Source organism: Pundamilia nyererei, unplaced genomic scaffold (assembly GCF_000239375.1).
Source record: "Pundamilia nyererei isolate P.nyererei 1_Seehausen unplaced genomic scaffold, PunNye1.0 scaffold00161, whole genome shotgun sequence".
Lineage (NCBI taxonomy): Eukaryota > Metazoa > Chordata > Actinopteri > Cichliformes > Cichlidae > Pundamilia > Pundamilia nyererei.
The window spans coordinates 492,082-516,695 of record NW_005187562.1 but is presented as its reverse complement, the minus strand read 5'-3'; the positions used below and the strand labels follow the sequence as shown (position 1 = coordinate 516,695).

The window sequence follows — 24,614 nt, the reverse complement described above, 5'->3', positions numbered from 1 at the left end:
ACATACACATACATGAAAAAAATAGTGTATTTAATGTTAAAGAACCACAATGTCTACATTTCCCAACGCATTTCACAGGTGACCATCTTTTCATTATTTTTTTAAAAAAGCTGAGAGTTTAATGTCCTTCTGTACTCTATTAAAACACTAAGTGATCTTTAACAATTAGGCATTAAATCATCAGACTGAGCTCGAGCAGTCCACAGTGGAGATTTGCTACAATGACGACTTTAATTACACTTTCTGTCATTGATCGCAGGCCCTGGCTTCCCTGGCTTCCCTGGCTTCTCCACCCACCGCTGTACAGGTTGTTTTTTTAAGCTCAGGGTCAGCATGTTTATAAAAGGGAACAGCACGAGAAACTCTGTAGACTTTGCTTCTCTAAGTGAAGCAGCCACGTATTAAACTTTTATTTTCAGTCAGATAAGCTGGCCTGGCTTCAACCCTAAAGAAAAACTCCAAGATGTTCAGGCAGTCATGACAGCAGAGGTGAAGCCTTCATTACTGGATGCTTTCCTTCCAGTCATCCTTACTTCTTTCCTTTAGTTGATGAAGGGATTAACAGATAACTGAAAGCATATTCAAATGAAGAGCTATGCGTTACCACTTACACTAAAAAAAAAGCTGTTTGCCTGCAATGTAGGCACATGGGGGCCCACATGGGGGCCCACACCCCACTGCAATCAACCTTTGTGATGCATGATGGGAAAATAATTACTTTGCCATTAATATATCACACAGGCTATATATATATATAGTTTAATCATTATCTTGCCAATACAAGGACAATCAAAGGAGCATGATCCTGTAATAAACAATGCTTTAATATAATTAGCGGATCTCTGTTGGCCCAGTGTGAGTGTATTTTGACCTTGCAGGTTAGACTAATGAAATTAGCACCCGTGCGTTTGTGCGCTCTAAGTCCAGTAACGTCAGGATGTGAGAGGGTCGAGTCTGTAGTAGGATTTATTTACCTATGTCGAAGCGGTTGATTCATCAGCGGGGAATCAATTTCTCCACAGCAGGCTGGCTGAGCACACAGTGCAGAGGTGGTGCGCGGAGCATCAGATGCAGCACAAACACCGGGGAAGGAGGGGGGGCACGAGTCCGGGTTCCACCCCTGCAGATGCGGCAGGGAGGCGAGCGAGCTCAGCGGGCTGCCGGCGGGAAGCAGAGCGGCAGACTTCACCTTCCTAACGCGCCGTCCAATGCTTTTCAGAGACAGGAGTTGAAAGATCCTGCAGGGCGGAAGCTGAGGGGGAAAGTGCGACTGAATTGGTGGTGTGCATAATTTTCCTATCTGGCCTTAAAGCTGTTGCCTATTGCGTTTTATCTCCACCGGGTTCAGGAGAGCGGGAGAGATGGCATGGTAAATAAAGTAGTAGCACTCAAACTGAAGAGGTTCAGCCCCCTTTGACAACACAAAAACACCCCTCGGTGGGCATGGAGTACGGGAGTGTGAGCCCAGTCCAGACAAAAACAACCGACACGGGTCTAATGAGTCATTTGATTAACATTTTACGTGCCTGAGTAGCTTTAAATATTCATAAGGCTTCTGTCAGGCTCATGTTGATGTAACCATAATTTACCCCCACAGTGCCGTTACACATGGCTACATATTGATATTATCCAAATCACGATGCTATCATAGAGAACTGACTCCAAATTTGCAAATTATACTGACAGGGAATTCCCACCTGTTCCTATGAGGAGGAAACCAGTATGTGTGGCAGTTGGTGATCAAGTGTTATTTAGGCCACAGGATTTTAGCTATTCGGTGCTTTAGTGATATGAAAGTAACTAGTTACATTTCCAGAAACAAGTGGCACTCACTGAAAATAGAGTGTATTTATAGAGGACCAAGACTGCCGACAAATGTACGAAAATTATCATAATAAATGCCCAGTTTGACAATAAATGAAGCCCTTATTTGATTATAGACATTTTAGGTTTAACTGGCTTTCAACTTCATTTGGGTTTACTTTCGTTTTAATATTAATATATTTATTTCTGTATTTACTTAAGAAATACAAAACTATCAGCCCACCTTTTTATTCTCACATAATTTTTTTACATATTCACTTCATTATGCAAATGAGGATGTTATATAAAGTGGTCACATGTTTACTTTCTAGCTACCAGGTTCATTTAGTAACCTGAGCTAAAGCTAACACCGTCAATCTGCAATAAGTTACGCAATATTCCTTTTAAGACCAAATACTACAAATATAAATATATACAAAATTAAATCCTGTTCAATGCATACAATAATAAACCAGCTCATTTAAAAGATTTTATTTGAAATGATTTTTAAATACAAATAATATAGTTTTTCATTTACAATGACAGTTCCTTTGTAAACAAAAGTGGCAGATAATCATTGGGTAGTCATTTGTCCAAACTGAGGCAACTTGCCGGCCAGTTGCCTGGATAAGGTCTGTCATGGGTGGGATGGCGTATTTTACCTCACTGCATTCTCCCCCCACAGCATAAATCACTGATGCTACATTCTATTGCAGAGTGATAAATACTCAGATTACAATATTACTTGTTAGCGCACACCTGCTCTGAACACAACTACAGATGGGTATAGTTTGCACATGTGAGATTGTGTGAATGCGTATGTGGTGCGAGGAGAGCATGCTTAAACTTTCATCTCTCCCACACTGACATGATACACTAGTAAGCACTGTAAAAAATAAAATAAAATAAACAAAAAAAAACAAAACAAAAAACACACAACTGTATGGATATTTGTGGTGATAGATTACACATTACTGAAACTGCCAAGTTGCCAGGATACAGCAAGAGCCCACAGAATTACTCAAAGTAACTCTCTTTTTTTTTTTCCTTCCCAAAGTCTAACACATGTAAAAATCAAGGTTCGATTACAACAAAACCGGACACACATTTATGTATTACATGATTAACGGAAAAAATATCAATGAAAGTGGGAGCCTGAGCTGCTCTGTGTGCCCCAGACAAATGGAAAACTCCCAGGTTTGGTTAAAAAAAACAAAAAAAACAAACTACTCAATCTGACATGGCAGTAACTGCAAACCTAAGCCTGTTCTGCTTAAGAAAAAAAAAACAAAAAGCAAGTTTAACAGTTTTTTCCCCAGATGAGTGCTGTGTGTGTCTCTCTAACGGGGATATCATACTCACTTTTACACTCACAATGCACATACAACTGCAAAATAACTGTACTTATGGGAGGTATTGTGATGACAAAATCAGTGATATGTATCCCAATACTTATGAGCTACAGGTTATCAAATAAAAAGAAAACCAACACTAAAGATTCTTACACCAGAAATTTTTTTTTTTTTTTACTTCTCTCTCAGGAACCAGTGGTGCATAGCACCCAAGGACTTGTATGTTGCAGTATTTTAGTTGTATTCGTAAGGCCTTTTTCCAGACAAGGAGTACACACTGGAATGTGTGGCAAAAAATAAAAATAAAATAAAAAAATAAAAAAAGGAAAAAAGATTGAGATAAGAGAAGTAACTATGTAACGCTCTCCCTCTAATACATTTATATATATTTTGACATCAGTATCTTATCTCCAAAAAAGACAGAAGACACACCTTTTAGTGTTAAACTAAAAGATGACTCATTCAAACAAACCCTAACACTGCAAGTTTTGTTCAGCTTCCCCTCCAGTTACATTTGAGATCACATTTCAACTCGAGCTCCACCTGCTTTCAATCAAACGTCTTCTCTTTCAGAAAAATAAAAAACATTTTAAAGTGAATCACGCGGGGAGAAGGGGCATCACTTACAGGACTGGCTGCAGATCAGCATCCATCTGTGGAGATCTCTGTCAAAAATACGTGTACGGACAAACGAATGGCTGATTTGACAGTGGAAGTAAGTAAATATCCCAAATGGCTGACTTGGTTGCGACGTCCAAAAGCAGGACTGAACTTCGCGCTTCTGCAGTATAAATGTACAATAGAAAGCATCACTGCTGTGGAAAACATTGGTGCTGAGCATTATTAAAAACAGGAGCAAAGTGTGTTGAGAATGATTTCCATACGGAGATCAGCATTTTTAATTTTGCAGATGGAATTGGCGGTTATACATCCCCACTCCCTGTCAAGAAAAGAAGAAAAGAGCCAATATAATAATAATAATTAGAATTCTAACAATAGATCCTCCAGTCCACAGTGTGTCCATTTGCCATACCTGTACAAAGACACAAGGTTACATACCATTGACGCACTCGCACGCACACCCGCTCACAAACACACACACACACACACACACACACACACACAACAGGCCTGTTAGTATTCACAGAATTCTCTTCCGCCAGCAGCGGAAAGTGAATAAACAAGTCTCTGTAGAAAAGAGAATTTCGGGGTGTCGTGGTTCAGGTCACAGTCCATGACTTTGCAAAGGTTAAATGGAGGAGGGCTCTGTGTGTAGAAACTGTCCCCGGTGACTCTGTGAGTGTTTGTGGCTTCGCTGCTCCTCACTGACTGCTTTCTGGCTTGAGCAGGGTCAGCAGTGAATGTGTGGCCAAGTCCATGAGAGGGTAAAGGGAGGAGGGAGGGGAGGGCTGAGCGCGTACGCACGCGCTCAGTCGTTGTCCTCATCGTCATCTTCACTCTCCTCGATGCCGTCGCTGTCCTCTTGCTCCTCGTCCTCCTCCTCTGTGTCAGGGATGTCCCACTGCGGGTGGTTGTCCAGAATGGCCTTGGCCTCGTGGACCTCCAACTGCACAAACACAAAGCAATTGTGTTATCATCATTGCAATTAACACTTCGAGTCTGTGCATATTATTTAAGGTGATTTGTAGATTATTACAAATGCTAGCATGTGCCTCAATATGACTTAAGATGCTCTTGGAAAACCGATAAGGAAATATTGTAACACAATACTGGGAAAAATGACCTGTGCACCTACATGAAATGTTAAGGATCACATGGGAATCTAGGAAATGTACAGCAGCGGTTCCTGGTTTACGGCATTTAAAATGTCAATTAAGCAAAAGGTTGCTGGTTTAATTCCAGTTACCTGCTGTGGCGACCCCTTGTGGCAAGGAAGCAGCTAAAAATATTGGTGTAATGTATGAAGTATATCAGCCAATATTTGCTGATCTATCAGAGTCAGTATTATATCTGCTGTTAAGTAAATTAACACCAAGCCAACTAATTATCTGACCTCGCTCTGATTTTAAGTGACTGTCTTTCCCAGTCAGTTCCACTTTGTTATAAAACCACTAACAGCTGACTGGAATATTTAGTAGTGATTAAATTTCACGAATGGACTTGTGCCATCACTGTATCAAAACACCGTGAGCTCGTGAGAGTGACCCCCTTTTTTTGTTGTTTTTAAAAAAAATGTTGTTAGAAGTCCGCATTCTAATACTTTTGGCAATATAGAGTATATATTCTCCAATACATCTGATTTTTTAAATATATTAGTCTTAAAAATTCTCTCTGTGTTAGGCTCTAGTAAAGAGCCTGCAAGTGTTTTAACTCTTTCTCGCCAGTGCATCATTTAATTTATGCATTTAGTGCTTGGCCCACATGTTGTGCTTTATGGTTATTATGGATAACCTCCTCTCTGCCTGCAGAAGCGCTATCGGCCACTGACAATGGCTGACAAACTTTCATATAACACAAGGTCATTGAAAAATATATATAAAAGATGTAGTGCCAACCAGAATCCCCATTCAAAGATGTTCTACACATTTTTTTGTGTAGAACATCTAAATACACATCCAAATACTGGATGAAAATTAGGTACTAAACAAGTCATTTTATAGTATGTCTGTACGACATTGGCATTGACATTTTTTCCACTGCAAGCACCACATGCTTTCAGAATGAAACCAATCACATACTAGGTTCAAGTCTAATTTGAATAACATTGATCTGAAGATCCTGCATTTTAAGATAAAGGTGAGCAGCTATGAAATAAATAAATTCTTGACCGGTAGAAGAAACACCAAACCTTAAGTGCACTTAAAGTGAACTGCCTACAACAATACAAATCATATTGCTTCTGGCTAGCAGTCAATACCCTCATTCCTAACATCTTGGCAGCAATCAATACCATTGTTCAGTGAGCCTCAGCTACATTTGGCTGCAGCTGGTGGGTTTATTATTCCAGCCACTTTGGTAGCGAAGACCCATCATATCCCGGACAATTTGAACTGATTGGCTGACGGAAGGCCCCCCCATTTACACACACTAATAAAAAGGCACACACATACACACCTTGAGTGGTTTGATCTGGTCCAGTCCTAAGTAGGAATCAGAACGAAGGATAACAGAATATTGGTAGTTGCCCGTTTTGGAGGGGGCTGAAAACTTGAGCTCCACCTGGAAAAAAACCCATGGACAGACACACACGCACACACGCGCACACGCACACACACACACACACACACACACACGTACGTTAATTTCATGTTTCTTGATTTGATGGTGTAAAAGAGAGATTAAAACTCCCTTTAACCAAATCTAATCACAGAAGCATTCAATGTGCAGTGTATAACTGTATGACTCAGAGCACTATTGTTTTATGTATTAATTATAGCTGCAATGCTGGATTGTGGCCAAAATCCTGCGATTGATGCGAAAATACAATAGTCTCCATGTAAACAAAGCCGACCTGTTTCCATCCCCATAGAAACCACTAATGCAAGCACCAAAAGGAGGCAAAGGACAAACGCTGTGAATATTATAAACTTCTGCAATCTGCTGTCACCAATGATGTACAATCATCTAGCAGCAGAGGGCCACAGCGTGGTAGGTAATTACAAATGAACTGCCGCACAATGATGGGGTCCAACTGTAAATATTAGACCAACATTGCCTCAGGCTATGATTACTATGTTGCGCAATTACATATGGAAAACAGCTCATTACGAGCACAATGAACCTACCGGTAATTATTATTCAGCGTGCGAGCAGAGAATGAGCTGTGATCATAGCCACTATTAACTGTCCTGGCCAGAGATGAAAGCACGGCGTATTAACAGTCATGCAGCGAGAAACAACAGAAGGAACTGCTGAAGTGACAGGCTAATGGATTTCTTGACAGTGACCTGCAACGCCTCTTATTACCATCCTTGAGAGCGGGGGTGGCCAGTCATGCACGCTTAAAAACGGCCTTGTTAAGCTTTTACCTTCACATCAGTCTGTGCTGGTGCTGCTGAGCACCAGGATCAGTGGTGCAAATTGTGCAAAACAAACACAGACACACACTACTCTGAGGAAATAATGACAAGTGACACAAGTGCAAAGGGTTGCTTAGCAACAGCATGTGCAAGGGGTTACAAGAAACATAAGCACACACTAACTTATTAAGACCTTTTTACCTCACATGCATTACTGTGTAATCCAAACGATACTCACAAAGTATTTTGATACAAACACAATGAACTGACTGTACAGTGCTGGATCTGATGATCGTGTACATTTCTACTTTTTTAATTAAAAACAATAACAATATAAAATCATACAATTTAAAATAACAATTGTGCTGATTAATTAAGTGTAAATTATCGACCATGATGTCACCGCGTCAAATTATTTCTATGAAAAGATCCCAAATTCTCCAAAGAGTCATCTGGCACAGGCACACGCTCACTTCCTGTGTGTCAGTTAAAATTCTAGTGCGGCAATCTCACCTCTTCTGTGTCTTTTAGCGTGCACACGTGACTGGGCATGGAGACGAGGGTATGCTCTCGGCGGTCAGCAATGTAGAGCCACCACCACTCCTGCTTCTCCTCTGGGAAGTAGAGACTGTAGACCGGGTGTGTCACCTTTGACTTGGTTTCTAGCAGGGCCCGCTCTCGCCGCTGGATGCTTTGTTGCAACGCTTCCCACTCCTGACAGGGAGGGGAGAAAAGAGTGACGGTTAGATTGGATAGAGCCTTTCCCTTCCATTTATCAGCTGGACCTTAACACTATAGGCTTTTAAGTGATAAAGCTCCTGCTGCTAAACCTACGAATGACATATGCATCCGATTAACGCTCTCTGACCTCCTCGTCGTCGCCAGCCATCTCGTCGACTTCTGTGTCGCTCTGTTTGTCGCTGTCTTCGTCTCTTTCGCTCGGAGAATCCTTGTTGGCTTCGCCCTCGTCTGACTCGCTGCCTTTGTCTGACCCATCATCATCTTCCTCCTTTGTCGCCACAGTTGCTGCTGCTGCTGTTGTTGTTGTTGTTGCGGCTTCCTGCGACACCAGTATCAATAATGAAAAGTTATGCTGAAAGCACTGTTGTTTTAAATAATCATCTGACAGTAGGTGGATGCTGGTGTTAGTTTAATTCAGGTGTAACTAACTGAGTGAGTGGCTGCTTACATTTCCTGCCACGGTGCCATTGGCCTGCTTGTTTTTGGCAGGAGCAGGAGTGGCTTTCTTCTTGGTTAACTTTTTCTTCTTGGACTTGGCTGTCTTTTTAGCCCCTTTATTCTTGTTCTGCCACACTTTGGTTTTGGCTTTACTTGTGTCTCCTTGCTTCAGATCAGACACACAAAAAAAGAAAACGTGAACATGATTCTTTGAACCATTAAACTTTTACAGCTTTTAAGTTGCCCAAGCAAACTGAACATAAACTGAGCCGAAATGGTTTCTGCATGTGTGATCTTACCGCTTCCTCTGTAGTGGCAGTCTCATCTCCTTGACACGGCACTGGCTCTTGCTCTTGTTCAAACATGTCCTACACACACATCAACAAGCAGAGTTAACTGATGCTATCCAGCCATGTTTTCAGTCAACAGTGCACTCTAATGGTGATCCACAGTAGTGCATGTGCAAGGCAGCAGAACCTGCTTTCTAGTAACTTATTGTTACGTCAAGTATTATGTAGGTGTTGAATCACACGGAAACATTTCTTACCGCCATCCGTTTCCTGTTTAAGGTGACGGTTACTGTGACGATTGAGCCTGCCGTGATGTTACTACTGTCTTCGTCATCAAGGACTGCAAAAAAACACCCAAAAACATTAATGTCTAAAAGTTGAACACAGAAAAACATAATGTACACACTTGTGCCAAAAGATAAAACTCTAAATGATCAGCAGTTCAGCCAAACCGGACTAAAGCTTACAATGCTTCTTCTTACAGCCATACAGAAACAACCATAATTTTTCTTCATTAATCCATCTTCCACATCTACAGTAACATGAAACTGAAGTCGAAATCAAAGTAACATATTTTTCCCCTACCCTGTAGTGTAATTATGCATCTTCCTTGTTTTTTATGTCAGTTTTGTAAGCATCAGCTTTAGAAACATTTACCAAAATGAGAAAATATACAAATATTCGATATCCACTTAGTTAGGTACACCTGTTTAACTGCTCATGAATGCAAATATTCTATCAGCTGATTACATTGCAGCAACTCAGTAGATTTGGGCATGTATGGTCAAACTGAGCATCAGAATTAGTGAATAAAGGTGATTTAAGTGACTTTGTTAGTGCCAGACAGGCAAGTCTGAGTATTTCAGATCAGATGCACAGCACTCTCTAGGATTTACAGAGAATGGTTTGAAAAACAGGAAATATCCAGTGAGTGGCAGTTCTCCTGGAGAAATTGCCTTGTTGATGCCCGAGGTCAGAGGACAATGACCAGACTGCTTTGAGCTGATAGGATGGCAACAGTAACTCAAATAAAGCACCCGTTACAAGCAAGGTATGCAGAAGAGCTTCTCTCAACACACCACACACGCTGAACCTTGAAGCTGATGAGCGATAGCAAAAAAAAAAGAAAAAGACTGAGGGTGCCACTCTTGTCAGCCAAAAACAGACAACTGGAGCTACACAGCCTGCACAGGCTCAGCAAAATGGGCTAATAGAAGATTGGAAAAATGTTGCACGGCCTGATTCGCCTCTGCTTCTGCTGCGCAATGCAGATGTTAGGATTGGGATTTGCTGTAAATAACACAAAAGTATGGACGCATGCTGCTGCTGGTGGTGTAATGGTGCAGGGGGATATTTTCTTGCCACACTTTAGGGCCCTTAGCACAAGCTGAACATTGTTTAGACACTACAGCCTCCTATTGTTGCTCACCATGTCCACCCTGTATGATCATAGTGTACCCATCTCCTGACGTCTACTTCCAGCAGGACAACACACCATGTCACAAAGGTTAAATAATCTCAGATTTCTTTACTAAGTATGACAATGAGTTGACTGAGCAGACCTAAAACCAACAGAACACCATTGAGATTGTGAAAAGGAGCATCATGAATGTGCAGCCCAGCATTGAGTCAATGACATGAAGCGTTAAGTCAGTTCTAAAGGACGAAGGAGTCCAAACCAATGCTCACAAGATGTCTCTATTAAAGTGGTCAGTAAGTTTATGTTACACTCCCCCCCCCCCGGTTACAGCTTCCCATTCCCCTGAGGCCCCCACAAGACATGACAACATCTACAGCCTGTCACACTGCCACAAGCATCAGCCTCTTGTCACAGGTAGACAGATGCTTGACTCTGTACAGTGATACTGTTGGCAGTTGTAGTTTGGTAGAAAGAAAAGGTTCCTACATGAAACTCCGCACAACAAGATTTGTTCAGTAACAATGTCATGATGTCAATGGCATTTCCTCACACTTGGGCTGTGCACAGTTCCATATTTACATCCAACACATCCAATAAATGAATAAATTTAAAAAATGAGCAACTCACACCAAAGCAACATTAACCTCCTAGGACCTGGCGTCCACATATGCGGACATCGCATTTTGGGTTGTCTAGACCAAAATACTAAATGTTACTCTACAAGGGCCTGATATCCACTTACGAGGACATTATACTGTCACTGTTCTATCAAAATTTAAAGCGAATATCCTCATATGTGGATCTCATTTTTCTCAGAAACAAAAATAAGGTACAAAAAAAATAAATAAATAAAAATAAAAAAAATCATGTAATTCTTTGTTTTTACATTCATCAGATCCCAATCAGCCCAAATAGCAAAGAGAAATTAAAAATGCATGCCATGAAAGAGTTCGTTTCTTAGGAGGTTAATGGATATACAGCACTAATGGCCAGAGAACAGTCTGTTAAAAAAAAACAACAGCAGATCAGACTATCAAAGGTCTGCTATGAACAAACAAAGTGTGTTTTTAAGGACTGACCCTGCAGTTTGATATCCATGGTGATGTGAGGGAAGCTGGCCAGCACAGCCATGACCTCGTCGTACTTCTCCTCTCCAAGGAAACGCAGCATGTTTCGTCTGTCGGAGTCCTTCAGACTCACCAAGTCCTGGAGGGTTCGCACCTTATACTAAAGTAGGGAGGAGGAAGAGGATGGCAGTGAGAGAATACGTGACCTGTCGACCATAAAACATCTTTATCTCCCATTATATTACACACAGTATGCGGGCACATGCAAACTTTCGTTAGATACCTTTTTAGAAATGCAGTATCGGAGGTGCTCCTCTTCAAAGTGAGGCAGCTGCAGCAGCGGTGACTTTGACTCCTTCAGGCCCTGCACTATCATCTGGGTCAATTTCATACAGTTCTCTATGGTCACCAAGCGAGGAGCACTGAAACCTGAGGAGAGACATTAGCATTTATGGAAAAGTATACAAAGATTTCATGATGTTGGTAGCACCAATAGAACTAAAAAAAAAAAATGTATAACAGTAGTCAAAGAGCTGTAATAATGTGTAGTATATATGCAAACCTCTGCTGTTGGCCATAAAAATAAGCTGACAGCCCACATTGATCATCTCCTGGAGAAGCGCTGGAGTCTTTTTCACCACAAACCTCTGATCTGGAACAGAAACATACAACATTTTATTTAAAGAGCCAGTGAAATTTATCAAAAGCACTGAATGAAGCGCTGCATTGTTTATCTGATGTAGAAAAGGATATATTATTATTTGTGTTATATTCTATTCTAAGATGAAGCCTCATTTATTAGCTCCTGATAAATGAGGCTTCATTAATCTTTTGAACAACTAGGCCAGATCTACTTGAAGACTTCTTTTTTTAATAAAATAATTAAACAAGCATAATTAGTAAAAATGTAAAATTCCAGTGAGTATCATTCAGCATGTGTCCTACCTTCCTCTAATTCCTCAGACACGTCCATGCGGGCCAAGTGAGCTAACACCAACACCCTGGCCTTCAGACTGTAGGGATAGTAGAACGGAGGCTCCTTCTTCTTCACATTGATATTTCCTAATTCACGGATCAACTATGGGAGAGTTGGGAGGCAGTCATTATAACATACTGTACTGTACAAAAATATCATCTTCCACGTTGCGTGCTGAATTCTGGGTTACTGGCAATGAACTTCAATCACACAGGAAATGAAATCGCAATGAGAACGCTCTTTTCCTTCCTCATCTCCAAAACTTCCATCTCAAAAACAACATCTGGACATAACACCCCCCTCAAACCAAGTTTCTTCTCTTATGAAGCTTCTTTCACAGAAGCAAACTTCTGTTTTTACCTGCGGCACTTCAACGTTGTCTGTGGGTCTTATGGTTGCTTCTTTATTGTTGCGAGGATCGAATTCGAGTGCTGCCGTCAACACCATGATTAACCCTGGAGGCCAGAGTCAGCCAAAATTACAATTTGTTAATGCAATCAGGAAGAAGACCGAATTTATATCAACATAACCTTTGCTGAATAAAGTAAAGCGTGTGCAATGCTACAGAACTTCCGAATATGTGAACCAGAAACTCACGTTTCATGTTCATATTCGGTGTCTTGCACATGAAATGCATAAAGAGCTGGGTAGTGTTGATGAGGATCTGGTCTCCACTGTATCGGATTGAGCGGTACCACCATGTCCCCTAAAGTACAAAGAAAAAGAACAACCAGTATGAGAAACACAGATTATAACAATACAAGGCTTCTATTTCTATATGAAATCATGATGAACACTTACCACAACAACAGGAAGGATAACCATAAAGGCAAGTCCATACACCAACAGCACCTATAAAATGAAAATAAAGCAGTTCGATCCAACCAAGTCTTTCAATTTGATCTACAATAGCCCGCATAGTGTTGTTTTTTTTTGTTTTTGTTTTTTAAATAAAGTATGGTTTTTTTTGGAATATAGGGGCTCTCTGCTATTAAGAAAAAATAAAAATCACAAATGAGATTTATCAGTTAACTCTACAATGAAATAATGGACAAATACCAGCATTGAGTTCTTCTGGTCAACAATCCAGGCAGGCAGGGCAATGCCAAAGCTGGTTGCTAGAAAAGGGAGACATAAGAGGCAATGGAATTAAACAGGAAAATTCCCTTTATACATGCTGAAAGCAATCTTTCTGCAAAAGCACTCCTCTGTGTCGCACATTACTTGTAAGGGTGAGCAATCTAATGATACTGTGTTGTTGATGATCTAAATTTGGCATATGAAACAGTATAATCAGCTCATTTAAACTTTTCTACACCACGTCTACCATGGCTGGTAGTGACACAATGAGAGTGATGCTCACTGGGTGCACTACTGATCCCTGATGTGCAACTTGAATAGCAAACAGAAGACAGAATGGCAGGTGAAGATGACTCTGCAGTGTGGAAATGATTTGGATGCTCAGTAACTGAATGCAAAGTTGGCAGGGAATCTGTTGGGACAACCTGTAATCTAATCACAATCTTGTTCTACCATGTTGAAAATTGATCTTCAGTGAAGGCAGTATCGAAGTAATCAGCTAGTCTGATGACTCAGACACTCGAGGCAACGGTTTAATTTTCTGGGGCTTCAGGTGTGGCCGGAATGTCTAGAGAATAGATAATGGATCAAGACTTCCTGTTCTGTGCATCATAATTGTGTACAAATCCGGATACAGTTTTAAAAAGCTAATAAAAAGTCAAGTTGTTTTCAGATGATGTGACTGTTTAAAGATAGCACAAAGTCTCTTTTTTGCTCTCCTCTCTGTTTGTCTGCATGCAGCCAAGCCTCCTCAAAAAACTAAAACTAGAAAACTCCACTTGCGAAATCCAAAAGTGTGCTTTCATTCCATTAGTGGAGCCGCACAGACAAAGAGTGTGTGTGAAAGTGGAGCAAACTCTTTTTCGTATCATCCCTGCTCTTACTGGACTGTGCTGTTTCAAATGATTTATTACAAGTTAACAGGTAACTGTTTCACCAGCATCAGTGGAGAAGGTGCACCAATGCATTAAACTGGTGTGCATTAGAGAAGCTTCACTTACCTCCTGGGCCGTCAGGGTTTCCATACATTTCCCAGTTCTGCCTTGACTGTTCATTGGTTAGACTGCAGGGGGAAAAAAAAAACAAAAAACAGATTATTTGATCAACCTAGAACTCTGGGCTAGAAGATGTAATCTGGCTGGCATGAACAAAGTCAAAACCACAATGATACTTACGCAGCATAAGCCTTAGCAATTCTCATGAATGTGGCCTCATCGCCACCTTTGTCGGGGTGATACTTGAGTGACAGTACACGGTACTGCTTCTTGATTTCTGACAGCGATGCACCCTGAAACACGAATACACCACATGTAATGTAGGTAACAAAGACAATCAGCCCTAATTTAAAGAAGACTGAGAAGTCCCAGAAATCCAGAAAGACACGTTTTGAGCTTGAGTGAGATGTGGAAGTAATACAAAAAATAAAAATGTAACATTAAGGACTTCAGTGGCTTTGCAATAAACCATTTGTTGTGTGTGTGTTTACCGGGTCCAAGCTGAGGACTTCATATGGATTATACTCCTGGTACTCTCTGTCCAGCTTAGACACCTTGTAGGCCAGCAGCAAAAACACGAGCCACCCAAATAACAAGGCTGCTTTCCTGAAAATGTCAGCACACAAACAGGAAACATGAATAAACATCTGGGCTATAGAGCCCACATGAGACATCTGTCATTTTCAGAAACACTTCCAATGACTAGATCCACATTAATATAACACTGCAACTGAAATGATCTTTACCATTTAAAGCTACAAACATTCTATCATAATTTGAAACACTAAAAGCAAATTTCAACCCAACACATCCAAACACAAGGACATGCCACGTTCTGACATTGTTGTTTGTTTAATATTTATGCGTTGAAGTTGAACTTGTTACCATGACAATGACAAAAACCTGTGGCCTGCTCTGCAGCATCTGTTGCCATGACGACAGCTCACTAGCCAGAGTTGTCTGAGTTGCTCGACCAGAGAAATACATGATGGATTCTTATAATAAACACGATCGCGATGATACACTTGTGAGAGGGAAACAGATACTGAGATTTTGAGAGTGAGGCTGAGATGATCACTTTGATTTTTTCCACCCCGGTAAACAAGCTGTGTGCTTCCACCGTCTTCTGTACGAAGAGCAGCCAAGCAAGGGAAGGCTTTATAAATGCCAGTTGTTAAATACTGGGTGTAAATACAGGATGTGGGTCTAGTGAAGGCGCGAGAGAGGAGTAAGTGGGAGTAAGAAGCTGTTAAACCACGCAGAGCGAATAAACAGCTCTTAGAAGACAGGGTGATGTTAAGATAAATGTTAAGCAGTGCAGCTAAATGTTTACAGCCACAGCACAAGTCACATGCAAACAACAGAAACTGCACTCATGCCAAAAGCAAGTTCTTATACGCACGCAGAAAGAGAATATTCAGTCTGACCATAACATATACCGCAACACATTCTGTGTCAAGCTGGATAAACCATCGGAGTGAATCTATATGCTGTCAGAAACAGGTACAGTATCGAGACGATGTCTGAGTGATCACAGTGTTAACAGCTTGGGTTAGTCAATCCTAAATAACAGCAGCGATGTGACGTTCAACAAGCAGGCAAACAACCAAGCATGCAAGCTTGTTATTATACTGTCCAGGAAGTGTTGTCCAAATATAAGTCAACATATTTATATGCAAGTCGTGATCCTCTTTCAGCTGGTCCCTTTAGCGGTCACCAAAGCAAATCATATGCCTCCATGTCACCCTAGCCCTAGCTTCCACACAAACCCTCTGAATTCCACCTTCACTACATCCGTGAATCTTCCCTGTAAAGAATACAAAGATAGTGTTATGAAGGACTTCAAACTAAAACTTCTTATGGCTTCGGTGTAACGCACGATAGAGTCCCATTCATAACTGAAGTCTCAAACCAGTTATAAATAAGACATTCGCTTTCATAGATGTTACCTCCAGAAAAATTCTTTAGAAAGGGAAGCTGAGGAAATCCACCAAACAACAAGAAAAGCACGTGTGGGACGAGCTACTATAAGTACAAAGCCAAAGTTCAATTCAGCAGACTCACTTTAGTGTTGGCACGATGCTCTGCTGCGACTTCATCAGCCTGAGCCGATACCACAGACACCTGCCGTGCACCCTCCGTAGGCTCTTTAGGCGCAGTTGTTCTGAGACAAGAGGAAGCACATTATCAGTATGAAAACAGCCACAATCAGTATGCATAACAACAATGCAACAATTCAGTGAGATTGCCTGGCTGCACAGAGCCACTACTGTGCCAGGGGGAGGGTTTATTAATGTTGTTTACTTCAATCAGCTCGAATTTTGTATTTCTCCATCTTCAGTCCTATTGCAGAAGATGGACAAATAATGATTTTATGAGTTTAGTGGCTCTGTGTTTATTAACTTCCATAAATTATCTGAGGTCACTACGATAACCGGTTTACCTGCCAGTCAGATTCTCCCAGTCAGCTACTCCCAGTAGACCAGCTGCATAAAGTTTGCTACCATAACTTATATAACAGCTTATGCTGGCTGCATTCTGTGGACTAGCATAGAGTCTCGCTAAGGTAGGGAGCTATCAAGAGGAGGTCAATAAAAGCGCAAAGGAAAGCTTAAGCGCGTGCCAGAGTGACGCTGGCTTTTGGTGTTTTAGCTGTGCTGTTAGCTCATGTTTCCAGGCGCCTGTGTCGCTGGGTTTCACTGCAAAGCTCCTGGAGGTAGACCCAAATGGAGGCTAAATCGTGGCCAGCTGGTAGCCGTATACGAGCCAAAATACCGCCAGAAAACTTCATGTTAAGTTAGACAGTTAAGTTAGCTCAGTTAGCACTGAGCCACACAGTCAGGCCTTACCAGCATTTTGATCCCGGGGCCAGAGGTAATATGTGGCCGGGATCACAATAAGTCCGACGAAGGACGTTAGGAAATAGAAAAAGGTATTGCCGCTGTCATCGTACTGGAACTGTTGCCCGGCCATTTCGTAGCGGCGCTTAGGTCGCCCTTCTTCTCCACCGCTGCTCTTCCCCCTTCAAGCCCAATGTGTGATACCTGACAGACCGTTAGCAATCCAGCCAAGAGAGCTCGATGCTATGGATGCATCGGTGTACGTGGTGTACGCCTGCGCAATGTGGTTTGCCTTCTTCTTTTAATGCTTTAAAACCTTCCCCGCGTTAGCGACCCCTAGCGGTGGCATTGGAGATCAGCGTGTGAATGGTTTCAAGATTCAAAGTGTTTATTGTCATGTGTACAGAAGAAATAGCATTTCTCTGTGCAATTAAATTCTTCCTTTGCTGTCCATACGCAAATGCCAAGTTAGGTAGGGTTGAAGGAACAAGATAAATAAGGTAAAAATAAGGATAAAAAAAATAGAGAAAGATAAATAAATAAGTACAAAATATGTAAATGAAGAAAAGTGAGGTATGCAGTTGTCAATGTAAAAGGATGTACAAAGGAGCTTAATGTGCAAAAGAACTTAGTGTGCAAATTGTCCTGATGTGAAAATTGCAGTTGAGGTAGGTCAGCTGTTCAGGAGTCTGATAGCAGTGGGGAAGAAGTAGTTGTTGAGTCTAGATGTTCTGGATTTCACACTTTTAAACCTTCGTCCCGAGGGCAGAAGTGTGAACAGTCCGTGTTGGGTCTCTAAGGATGGAGGCAGCTCTCCTCTGGACTCTGTGATGGTAAATGCTCTGCAGAGGATCTTGGCAGACATCCCAAATTTCCTCAGTCTCCTCAGGAAGTGCAGCTGCTGCTGAGCCTTCTTGACCAGCTGTGTGGTGTTCAGTGTCCAGGTAAGGTGCTCACTGATGTGAACGCCCAGGTACCTAAAGCTGCTCACCCTCTCCACTTCACTCTCCCGGATAAACAGCGACTGGTGAGGCCTCTTCTTCTTACTCATGTCCATGTTCTTCCTTTTTGAGCTTGAATAAATGAAGGTGAGGGGTCTTTATTTGTTTTTTTTAGCTATGCAAACATCCCGTGTATAACATGACTTCATATGAAGGATCTGTAAAGTCTGAACCATTAGTTAATTGTCAGTAGTTTATGTGTAACATAAAAGTGATTATAGATCAATTTACATATTTGCAGTTTTAATTCATTTAAATTCATTGCGTTTTGCTACATCCAGCAATTTGTGCAATTTATTGCTTACATTTTTGGGCACTTTGTTCAGGATTTTGTTTTTTTGTTCTAGCCTATTATGTTTTGGAATGTATTTTTAAAAAATTATATAAATATTTAAATAGAACTTCAGCATACAGTCTCACTTAGTGCTAATGCATTTATTAAGTCACTCCGACTGACATTTATCAGGTACAATGTCCATACATATACATATACACATATGCATATACAAACATACTCTGGATATATTCCAATCATCAAGAATAAATGCAAAATATCACATATGATGAATAATGTATCTTTTTTTTCTTTTTTAAAGGACTTCCAAGAAGTGTCAGTGATATTGGAACATACTACCTCCCAAAAAATAATAATAAAAAAACTGGATTACACTGGGAGAAAGTTAGAGAGAGCGATAGGGAGACAGTTGGAGAAAAAAAAAATTGTGAGTTAACTAATACATTAGTGGTAAGACGGTGTTCTGACAAACCATCCTACTTTGGCAAAACGTCCTACCGTAAGTAGTTTATGCACATTTCTGCTGTCACAGAGTAATTCCAGCACAAATCTAAGTAGGTATGACGTTTTGCCACTTAACTTTGCCCATCAGAGTATGCTTGTAGCTCATAAAGCCAGGACGGTTTGCCACTGCATTTTACCTGTTAAAGTATGCTTGTAGGTAACATTCACAAAGGTAGTGTGTGGGTGTTATATTTTCTCCAACACACCTATTACCCACTCAGAGATTTTGTAACCTTTTTTTTCTCTTTCGCCAGTTCTGTTCTGCAGTTGAAGTTAATGCCTGCTCTCATCAGCACTCTTCAACACATACCTGGAGAGATCTGTGGAGGCTGGAGGAAGAAAAATCACCAACCTGTGTGTTCCAGATTGCAGGAAAAGGAAAACAACTTGCTATCTTGGCGCAACATCTTGATAAAACAATCTCAGCTTTTGATATGGAGATCGGTGTCAAAAAGACCAAGTTCAAAATATGAGATCTTGGCAAGGAAAGCACAGACAAAAGGTTTAACAGTAACATTTAGGGCCAAACGCTGTGATCAAAAATCAGCCTGCTGTGCTCTCTTGTTTTGTTAATCTTTCTGTGTTACAAAAACTCACAGAAGAACTCCAGAGAAGAATTCTCGCAACACAGATAAGATGCAACAGGAAGCTCTTATAGGCATCTTATCCAAAGTTCCATTGCGTAATTGGACTTCATGACAAACTCCTCCCAGCTGTCAAAAGAATGGAAATTTGAGACTGCATGACCTTTCTCCTGTTCATCAGGGCTTGTGAAATCACCTTGTAAGGAACACTACAAACACTCAAAATAAATGACAGTGTTCTAATTGTATGCAGTATTTGGGAAAAGTTCATTCTAGATAAGATCTCCCACAAAAATACTCTAAGGCTCATGGCTGGACTATACTTACAATGAATAAGGTGCCCTAACTTAGTTTTCTTAAGTAAGCTGTACTTAGTTTTTTTAAGGCAACAAGTTTGCATCAGGTTCTGGGAACTAATTCAATTTTACAGTTCATTCTCTTTTCTCCCCCTATGCAGGTGCTTACTGAACACTGCTATTGCAGTTAGCATTCAACTGAGCAACCACCTGTTCTTCATTCATCCAAATCTTGTTGTAAATGAACTTTCCTCAGTTGTTTGTGTGTGGTTTGGAAAATCAGAGACCAGAGGAACATTTATAGAACGGAATCAAAGAATTTTTGCTGGTTATTTATTTGAAATTTGCATGATAGAAATATGCTAAACCCAAATAAGCCAACCAAATGTTCACTACTTTGCCTTCAAAAGCTAGGTTAGCGATTAGTAAGCTATGAGAGATTCATGCCATCCTCTCTTGATTGTCTATCTTAAACATTTAAAGACTGATCTAAAGAAGCCTCACTCTCTGCTTCTCTCTACTGTGAAAGCACTTCTAAGTCTCATCAGGCATCTGCTTGGTTGATTTCTCAGCTACAGGCAAAGAATTTGATGAAGACAAATAAAACAGCCTGCTTTTTGCATCTCATTTTCTCACACGTGCACCAAAATATCATCCAGATGCTTGCGTTTCAAGTCAGGCACAGTAGCATCGGAGGCAGGATAACCAACAGGAAGTAGCATCAGCAGCTTCTCGTTCGCTGGGCGTTTAAGTAAAAGTCTGAGTTTGGGGCCGCAGTTGAGGGGCGTAGATGTGACGGTAACAAGACCCGCATTCTGATGAAGCAGACGGAGAGAAACAGTGAGATTTGTGCACTACATTTTTGGATTTTATGAGAGAGAGAAGAGCTGCTTTCCCAAGTGTTTCAAATGATTTGAATTATGACCTGTAATGCAGCCAGGAGGATCCCACAGGATATGGACACGCTGATTTCGTTGTAGTAGTGTGTTTTCTTCTTGCCATTTGGGAGAAGCCCGTAGGTCTGTTTAAAGATGAGGATCAGATATGGAGCAACATCCAAGTACTCCTTAATCCAATTTGTCCTACAAGAGGAGGGAAAAGAGAAAGAAAATGTGTTTTTTTACTTTGGAAGATATTAACTGAAAATTAGTTGTGAATTTAATGTTATCCATGTTCGTTCTTGCATGCATGTTTACCTCAATTTGGCCAAATCCTGAACCCATTTTTCCCCCATCCTCTGGCGGTAGTTCATCTCCTCCTCCTCTTCAACTATCAGTCTAATTTGATGCTTTATATCTGGATCTGACACCACAATGAACGTCCAGGGTTCTGTGTGTGCTCCGCTAGGTGCTGTACCTGCTCATGTGAAGAACAGGAAGAGAAGAAAAAAAAACTTCAAAATGAAGCTCAGACTAATACCCTAGGGTGAATCCCAGTGAATTATGTTTTAATGACATTTCGTGCCTGCAGTGTGGATGACATTATCGATGACTTCCCGTGGGACAGGCTCCGGGCTGATGAATCGGACAGACCTCCGTTGGTTCATCAAAGTGTAAAACTCCTTGGACCTTTGCAGCATTGTCTCCTCAGGGTATCGCTGCGGTGAATAAGGCAGTTGTGTGAGGTTCTCCTCTTCAGTGCTGTCCCCCCAATCATCATCAGCATCACCATCTTATAAAAGATGAAAGACAGAAAGACATACCAATAAAATACAACTCCAATCCCAAAAAGTTAGGACACACTGTAAAAAGTCATCACAATCAATTGCAATGATCTGGAAATCTCATAAGTCCACATTTTATTCACAAGAGCGCAAAGCATACGAAATGTTTAAGCTGACATATCTTACTATTTCATGATAAATACTGGGTTATTTTAATTTTGATGACAGCAGCATGTCTCAAATACAGTTGTGACAGGTTCCTGTTTTCCACTGTGTAGCATCCCGTCTGCTTTTAACAACAGTATTCCACCATGTGGGAACTGTGGGCCAGATGAGCACAGGGAGTCTTCTACACCTGTGCTGCTGTAATGGATGCAGTTTAACATTTTCTTGCTGAAATATGCAAGACGCCATCTGAATTGGAACATCTCTAAAACCTGAATATACCTTTCAGCAATAATGTCGCCTTTCCAGATGTGAAAGCTGCCAATTTCACAGGCACTGATGTGTTTCCACACCATCTGAGATGCAGGCTTTTGAACTGAGTGCCGATAACAACCCTGGTGGTCACTTTCCTCTTTACACCAGAAGACAGTGTTTCTGGATCACTTTCACATTTGGCTTCTTCTTTGCATGACAGAGCTTCAACCTGCATTTGTGGAAAGTACGGAGAATAGACAGCGATTTCTGCAATCCTTCTCAGTGACTTCCGTGACACAATCATGTCTGCTTTTACTGCACTGGCATTACTTATATTCAGCCATGTCCCTTGCATGCAGAGATTTCAATTTAGTTATAATAAGATATACAAATTTGTCACAATTTTACTCGAGGAACAATTTTGTGAAAATTTTCAACAATTTACAGACACTTATTTTTGTTTTTTTGGTTCACCCATTTTTACTTTTGGGAAACACTGCTGCTTTAAGATGTTCTTTTTTAAACCCAATGGTGTTACTGGTCCATTGCCAATGGGAAAATGTCCTTCCAGCTGTTTCTTTTTATTACCACTTACTTTTTCAGTCTTTTGTTTCTCCACTCTCAAAGTATTTTTTCTTTTTTTGAGATGTGTTGCTGGTATCAAATTCATAATGAGTTATTTTTATGTTCTTTAAATGATACATTTTCTCAGTTTAAAGAGCATGTGAGGATACAGTTACTCGCCTTGCCAAGTTGTGGAGTTTCATGTGAAAAACAACAGAGGAACGTTATGTAATAGACAACCAATAAAAAAAAAACTCTTTTTGAATCCACGCAGAACCTTTGTCGAAACATTTTAAACCGGTAACCACATTCTTTATTGTGTTCAATGTTCAGTTTACATTGCATTTTAAAAGTTGTGACCTACATTTGAACATTATGCAACTGGCTCTAAAGCATGCACCCAACCAACCACACCAAAAAAAAAAAAAGTTCAGCCCCACAGCGAACTACAAGGCTCAGTTCTCACCGTCTTCTTTTGCTGTGATTTCTGTATCGTCCTGTAAGTCCTGGTCCACCCATGGTCTTTTCTCCCCTTTTGTCGCCCCTTTACTTTTGCCTGGAGATGTGGACTCTGTGTCCCATGATTTCACCAGCACGAAGCCTATCACCAGGCATAAAACCACCGCCAGAACAGGCGTGAACACGGACAGGAAAGCCATGCTCACTGGAGTGCAGAGAAAAGGCCACGGGTACCTGCCCTTTGTGTTGCTTACCTCAGCGGAACGCAGACTTGATTGTGAAACACTACTACAGTTATCGGGGCGGGGGCTGTAGGCTGAGTCAGAGCAGCCGTACTGAGAAATGGCCCACTAGCTTCAGGGTCAGCTATAAAATGAAATAACGCACAGATCCACCACCAAGTCATCCACTGTCACTATAATTCATGCAAACTTTTGTGGAAAATGCTTCACCTGTAAAAGTTTCAGTCACCGGTGACACAAAAGTCAGAACACAGAACAACCAATAAAAATCTTGACTTTGATCTCTGCAATCCCATAAATATAAGTAAACAGTTCGCATTGTTCATCACAGCACTCAGCAGCGATTAGTCCACATTTGCTCCGTGTTTTTAAACAGTTTGCTAAAGAGATTTCAAACCTTTTTCAAGGACATTTTTAAAACGGATCACAAAACGATGATGACAATAGAACAAAGCATATAATTACTAAACGGGTTAGCAGTGGGAATGTGAGCATGATATTGGAAGAAATCATAGAATTCCAGGGGAAAAGGGGGGGAAATGTTTAGCAGCTGTTTTTGTCTCTCTCTCCAGCTGTGTCCATTTTTTGGTGACAATGTTGCTGGATAGTGATGTGGACATGAGCGTACCTGAGTGTGTGAGGCAACATTTCCAGCAGTGCTTGCAGTTGTAAAAATACCATATGCACTGCTAGATGAATATTATGACTGTTGCTGTTTTAGGAGTAATAGATTATTATTTCTACTCCTGTTTTTTGCTTCCAGATTAGAACTAAATAAAGAAAATACTGGACTTTGATTTGTGGGGAATATTTTGTAACATTGAGGCTAAATATCTATGTTAACCTCCATCCCCCTTAAAAAAAATCAAAATGCTCTCATTTTGTCTGTCTATGCTTTATGATCTGCAACAGTACTGTATTCCTAGAAACAGAAGTATGATATTTTAACTAATTAAAATATTGCTTCATTTTGTCATCTCCATGATCCTGCCATCACTGGAATTTATTCTGTTTATACCATGTCTTTAAATCATTCACAATATCAGTAGTGTCTCCCAGAGAGCAACATTTGGAAATTTGACATTTCAAATCTACACATGCTGCTCCCTCTGGTGGTTACTGCAATTCAGTTCAGTAACAGACCTTTACTGAGTTTACAGAAAATGCTGCACTGATGAAGAACTGTGATCTATATCCTACTATGTAAATAAAGTAACACAATGCCCTTTCAAATAAATATGCTAACAGTAGACTAAGCTTTCATTTTTCTTCCATTAACTTAACTATAAATTAGCACAAATAAATATCAGAGGCCTAATTAACTTGTTATGCCCCAAAGGGCTTTCTGAGCTTCCTGCTCGAAAATGACGAGCCCAAAATAAATAAAGTATTTCTCTGCAATTACAAACTCTGTGTAAACAATCGTGGTAACAAAATAAAGCTAACACTTGTGAGATTTCATCAGAGATTTAAATATTACAGCAGATGTTACTGTGTGAAAGTTACTGAGGCTGGAGAACAGAAAAAGTAAGTAGATCTTTTCCCTCGCCTAATTTATTTATTTGTTTTTGTGGAACATGTGGAAGAACCTTACACAGTGGAGT

At 40.7% G+C, this 24,614-nt stretch overlaps 3 protein-coding genes across 4 annotated transcripts in view; all 3 read right to left on the bottom strand.

Moving 5' to 3' along the window:
- Nucleotides 1–1,343, bottom strand: part of scml4 (Scm polycomb group protein like 4) — a 19,686-nt gene extending 18,343 nt beyond the window's left edge. For both annotated transcript variants that reach the window (XM_005745591.1, XM_005745594.1), the window contains exon 1: nucleotides 975–1,343. The gene's annotated coding sequence lies outside the window, so the exon portion shown is untranslated. The remainder of the gene's footprint in view (nucleotides 1–974) is intronic.
- A 2,673-nt stretch (nucleotides 1,344–4,016) lies between these two features.
- On the bottom strand, nucleotides 4,017–17,257 carry sec63 (SEC63 homolog, protein translocation regulator). The gene is made up of 20 exons (XM_005745589.1): nucleotides 16,992–17,257; nucleotides 16,207–16,306; nucleotides 14,634–14,748; nucleotides 14,323–14,435; nucleotides 14,149–14,210; nucleotides 13,127–13,185; nucleotides 12,869–12,919; nucleotides 12,665–12,773; nucleotides 12,428–12,522; nucleotides 12,037–12,169; nucleotides 11,654–11,743; nucleotides 11,375–11,520; nucleotides 11,104–11,251; nucleotides 8,862–8,944; nucleotides 8,614–8,682; nucleotides 8,325–8,480; nucleotides 8,004–8,195; nucleotides 7,649–7,849; nucleotides 6,231–6,335; nucleotides 4,017–4,722 (listed from the first exon to the last, which is right to left on the bottom strand). The coding sequence occupies exons 1-20, from the start codon at nucleotides 17,113–17,115 to the stop codon at nucleotides 4,585–4,587; spliced, it is 2,289 nt and encodes a 762-aa protein (XP_005745646.1). The 5' UTR covers nucleotides 17,116–17,257; the 3' UTR covers nucleotides 4,017–4,584.
- Nucleotides 17,258–19,981: 2,724 nt separating this feature from the next.
- Nucleotides 19,982–23,058, bottom strand: iyd (iodotyrosine deiodinase). The gene is made up of 5 exons (XM_005745587.1): nucleotides 22,776–23,058; nucleotides 21,127–21,333; nucleotides 20,859–21,018; nucleotides 20,588–20,744; nucleotides 19,982–20,477 (listed from the first exon to the last, which is right to left on the bottom strand). Exons 1-5 carry the CDS (start codon nucleotides 22,966–22,968, stop codon nucleotides 20,295–20,297), a joined length of 900 nt encoding a protein of 299 aa, XP_005745644.1. The 5' UTR covers nucleotides 22,969–23,058; the 3' UTR covers nucleotides 19,982–20,294.
- Nucleotides 23,059–24,614: the final 1,556 nt, after the last annotated feature.

Excerpts from the sequence above, each read along its gene's own strand:
- sec63 (XM_005745589.1), bottom strand. The coding sequence starts at position 17,115 with ATGGCCGGGCAACAGTTCCAGTACGATGACAGCGGCAATACCTTTTTC. Across the intron at positions 12,920-13,126 it reads ACCAGAAGAACTCAATGCTG|GTGCTGTTGGTGTATGGACT; the intron begins GTATTTGTCCAT and ends TTCATTTTATAG. Across the intron at positions 12,523-12,664 it reads ACCGAATATGAACATGAAAC|GGTTAATCATGGTGTTGACG; the intron begins GTGAGTTTCTGG and ends TCTGGCCTCCAG.
- iyd (XM_005745587.1), bottom strand. The coding sequence starts at position 22,968 with ATGGCTTTCCTGTCCGTGTTCACGCCTGTTCTGGCGGTGGTTTTATGC. Across the intron at positions 20,745-20,858 it reads CAGGATTTGGCCAAATTGAG|GACAAATTGGATTAAGGAGT; the intron begins GTAAACATGCAT and ends CTCCTCTTGTAG. Across the intron at positions 20,478-20,587 it reads TCCTCCTGGCTGCATTACAG|AATGCGGGTCTTGTTACCGT; the intron begins GTCATAATTCAA and ends CTGCTTCATCAG.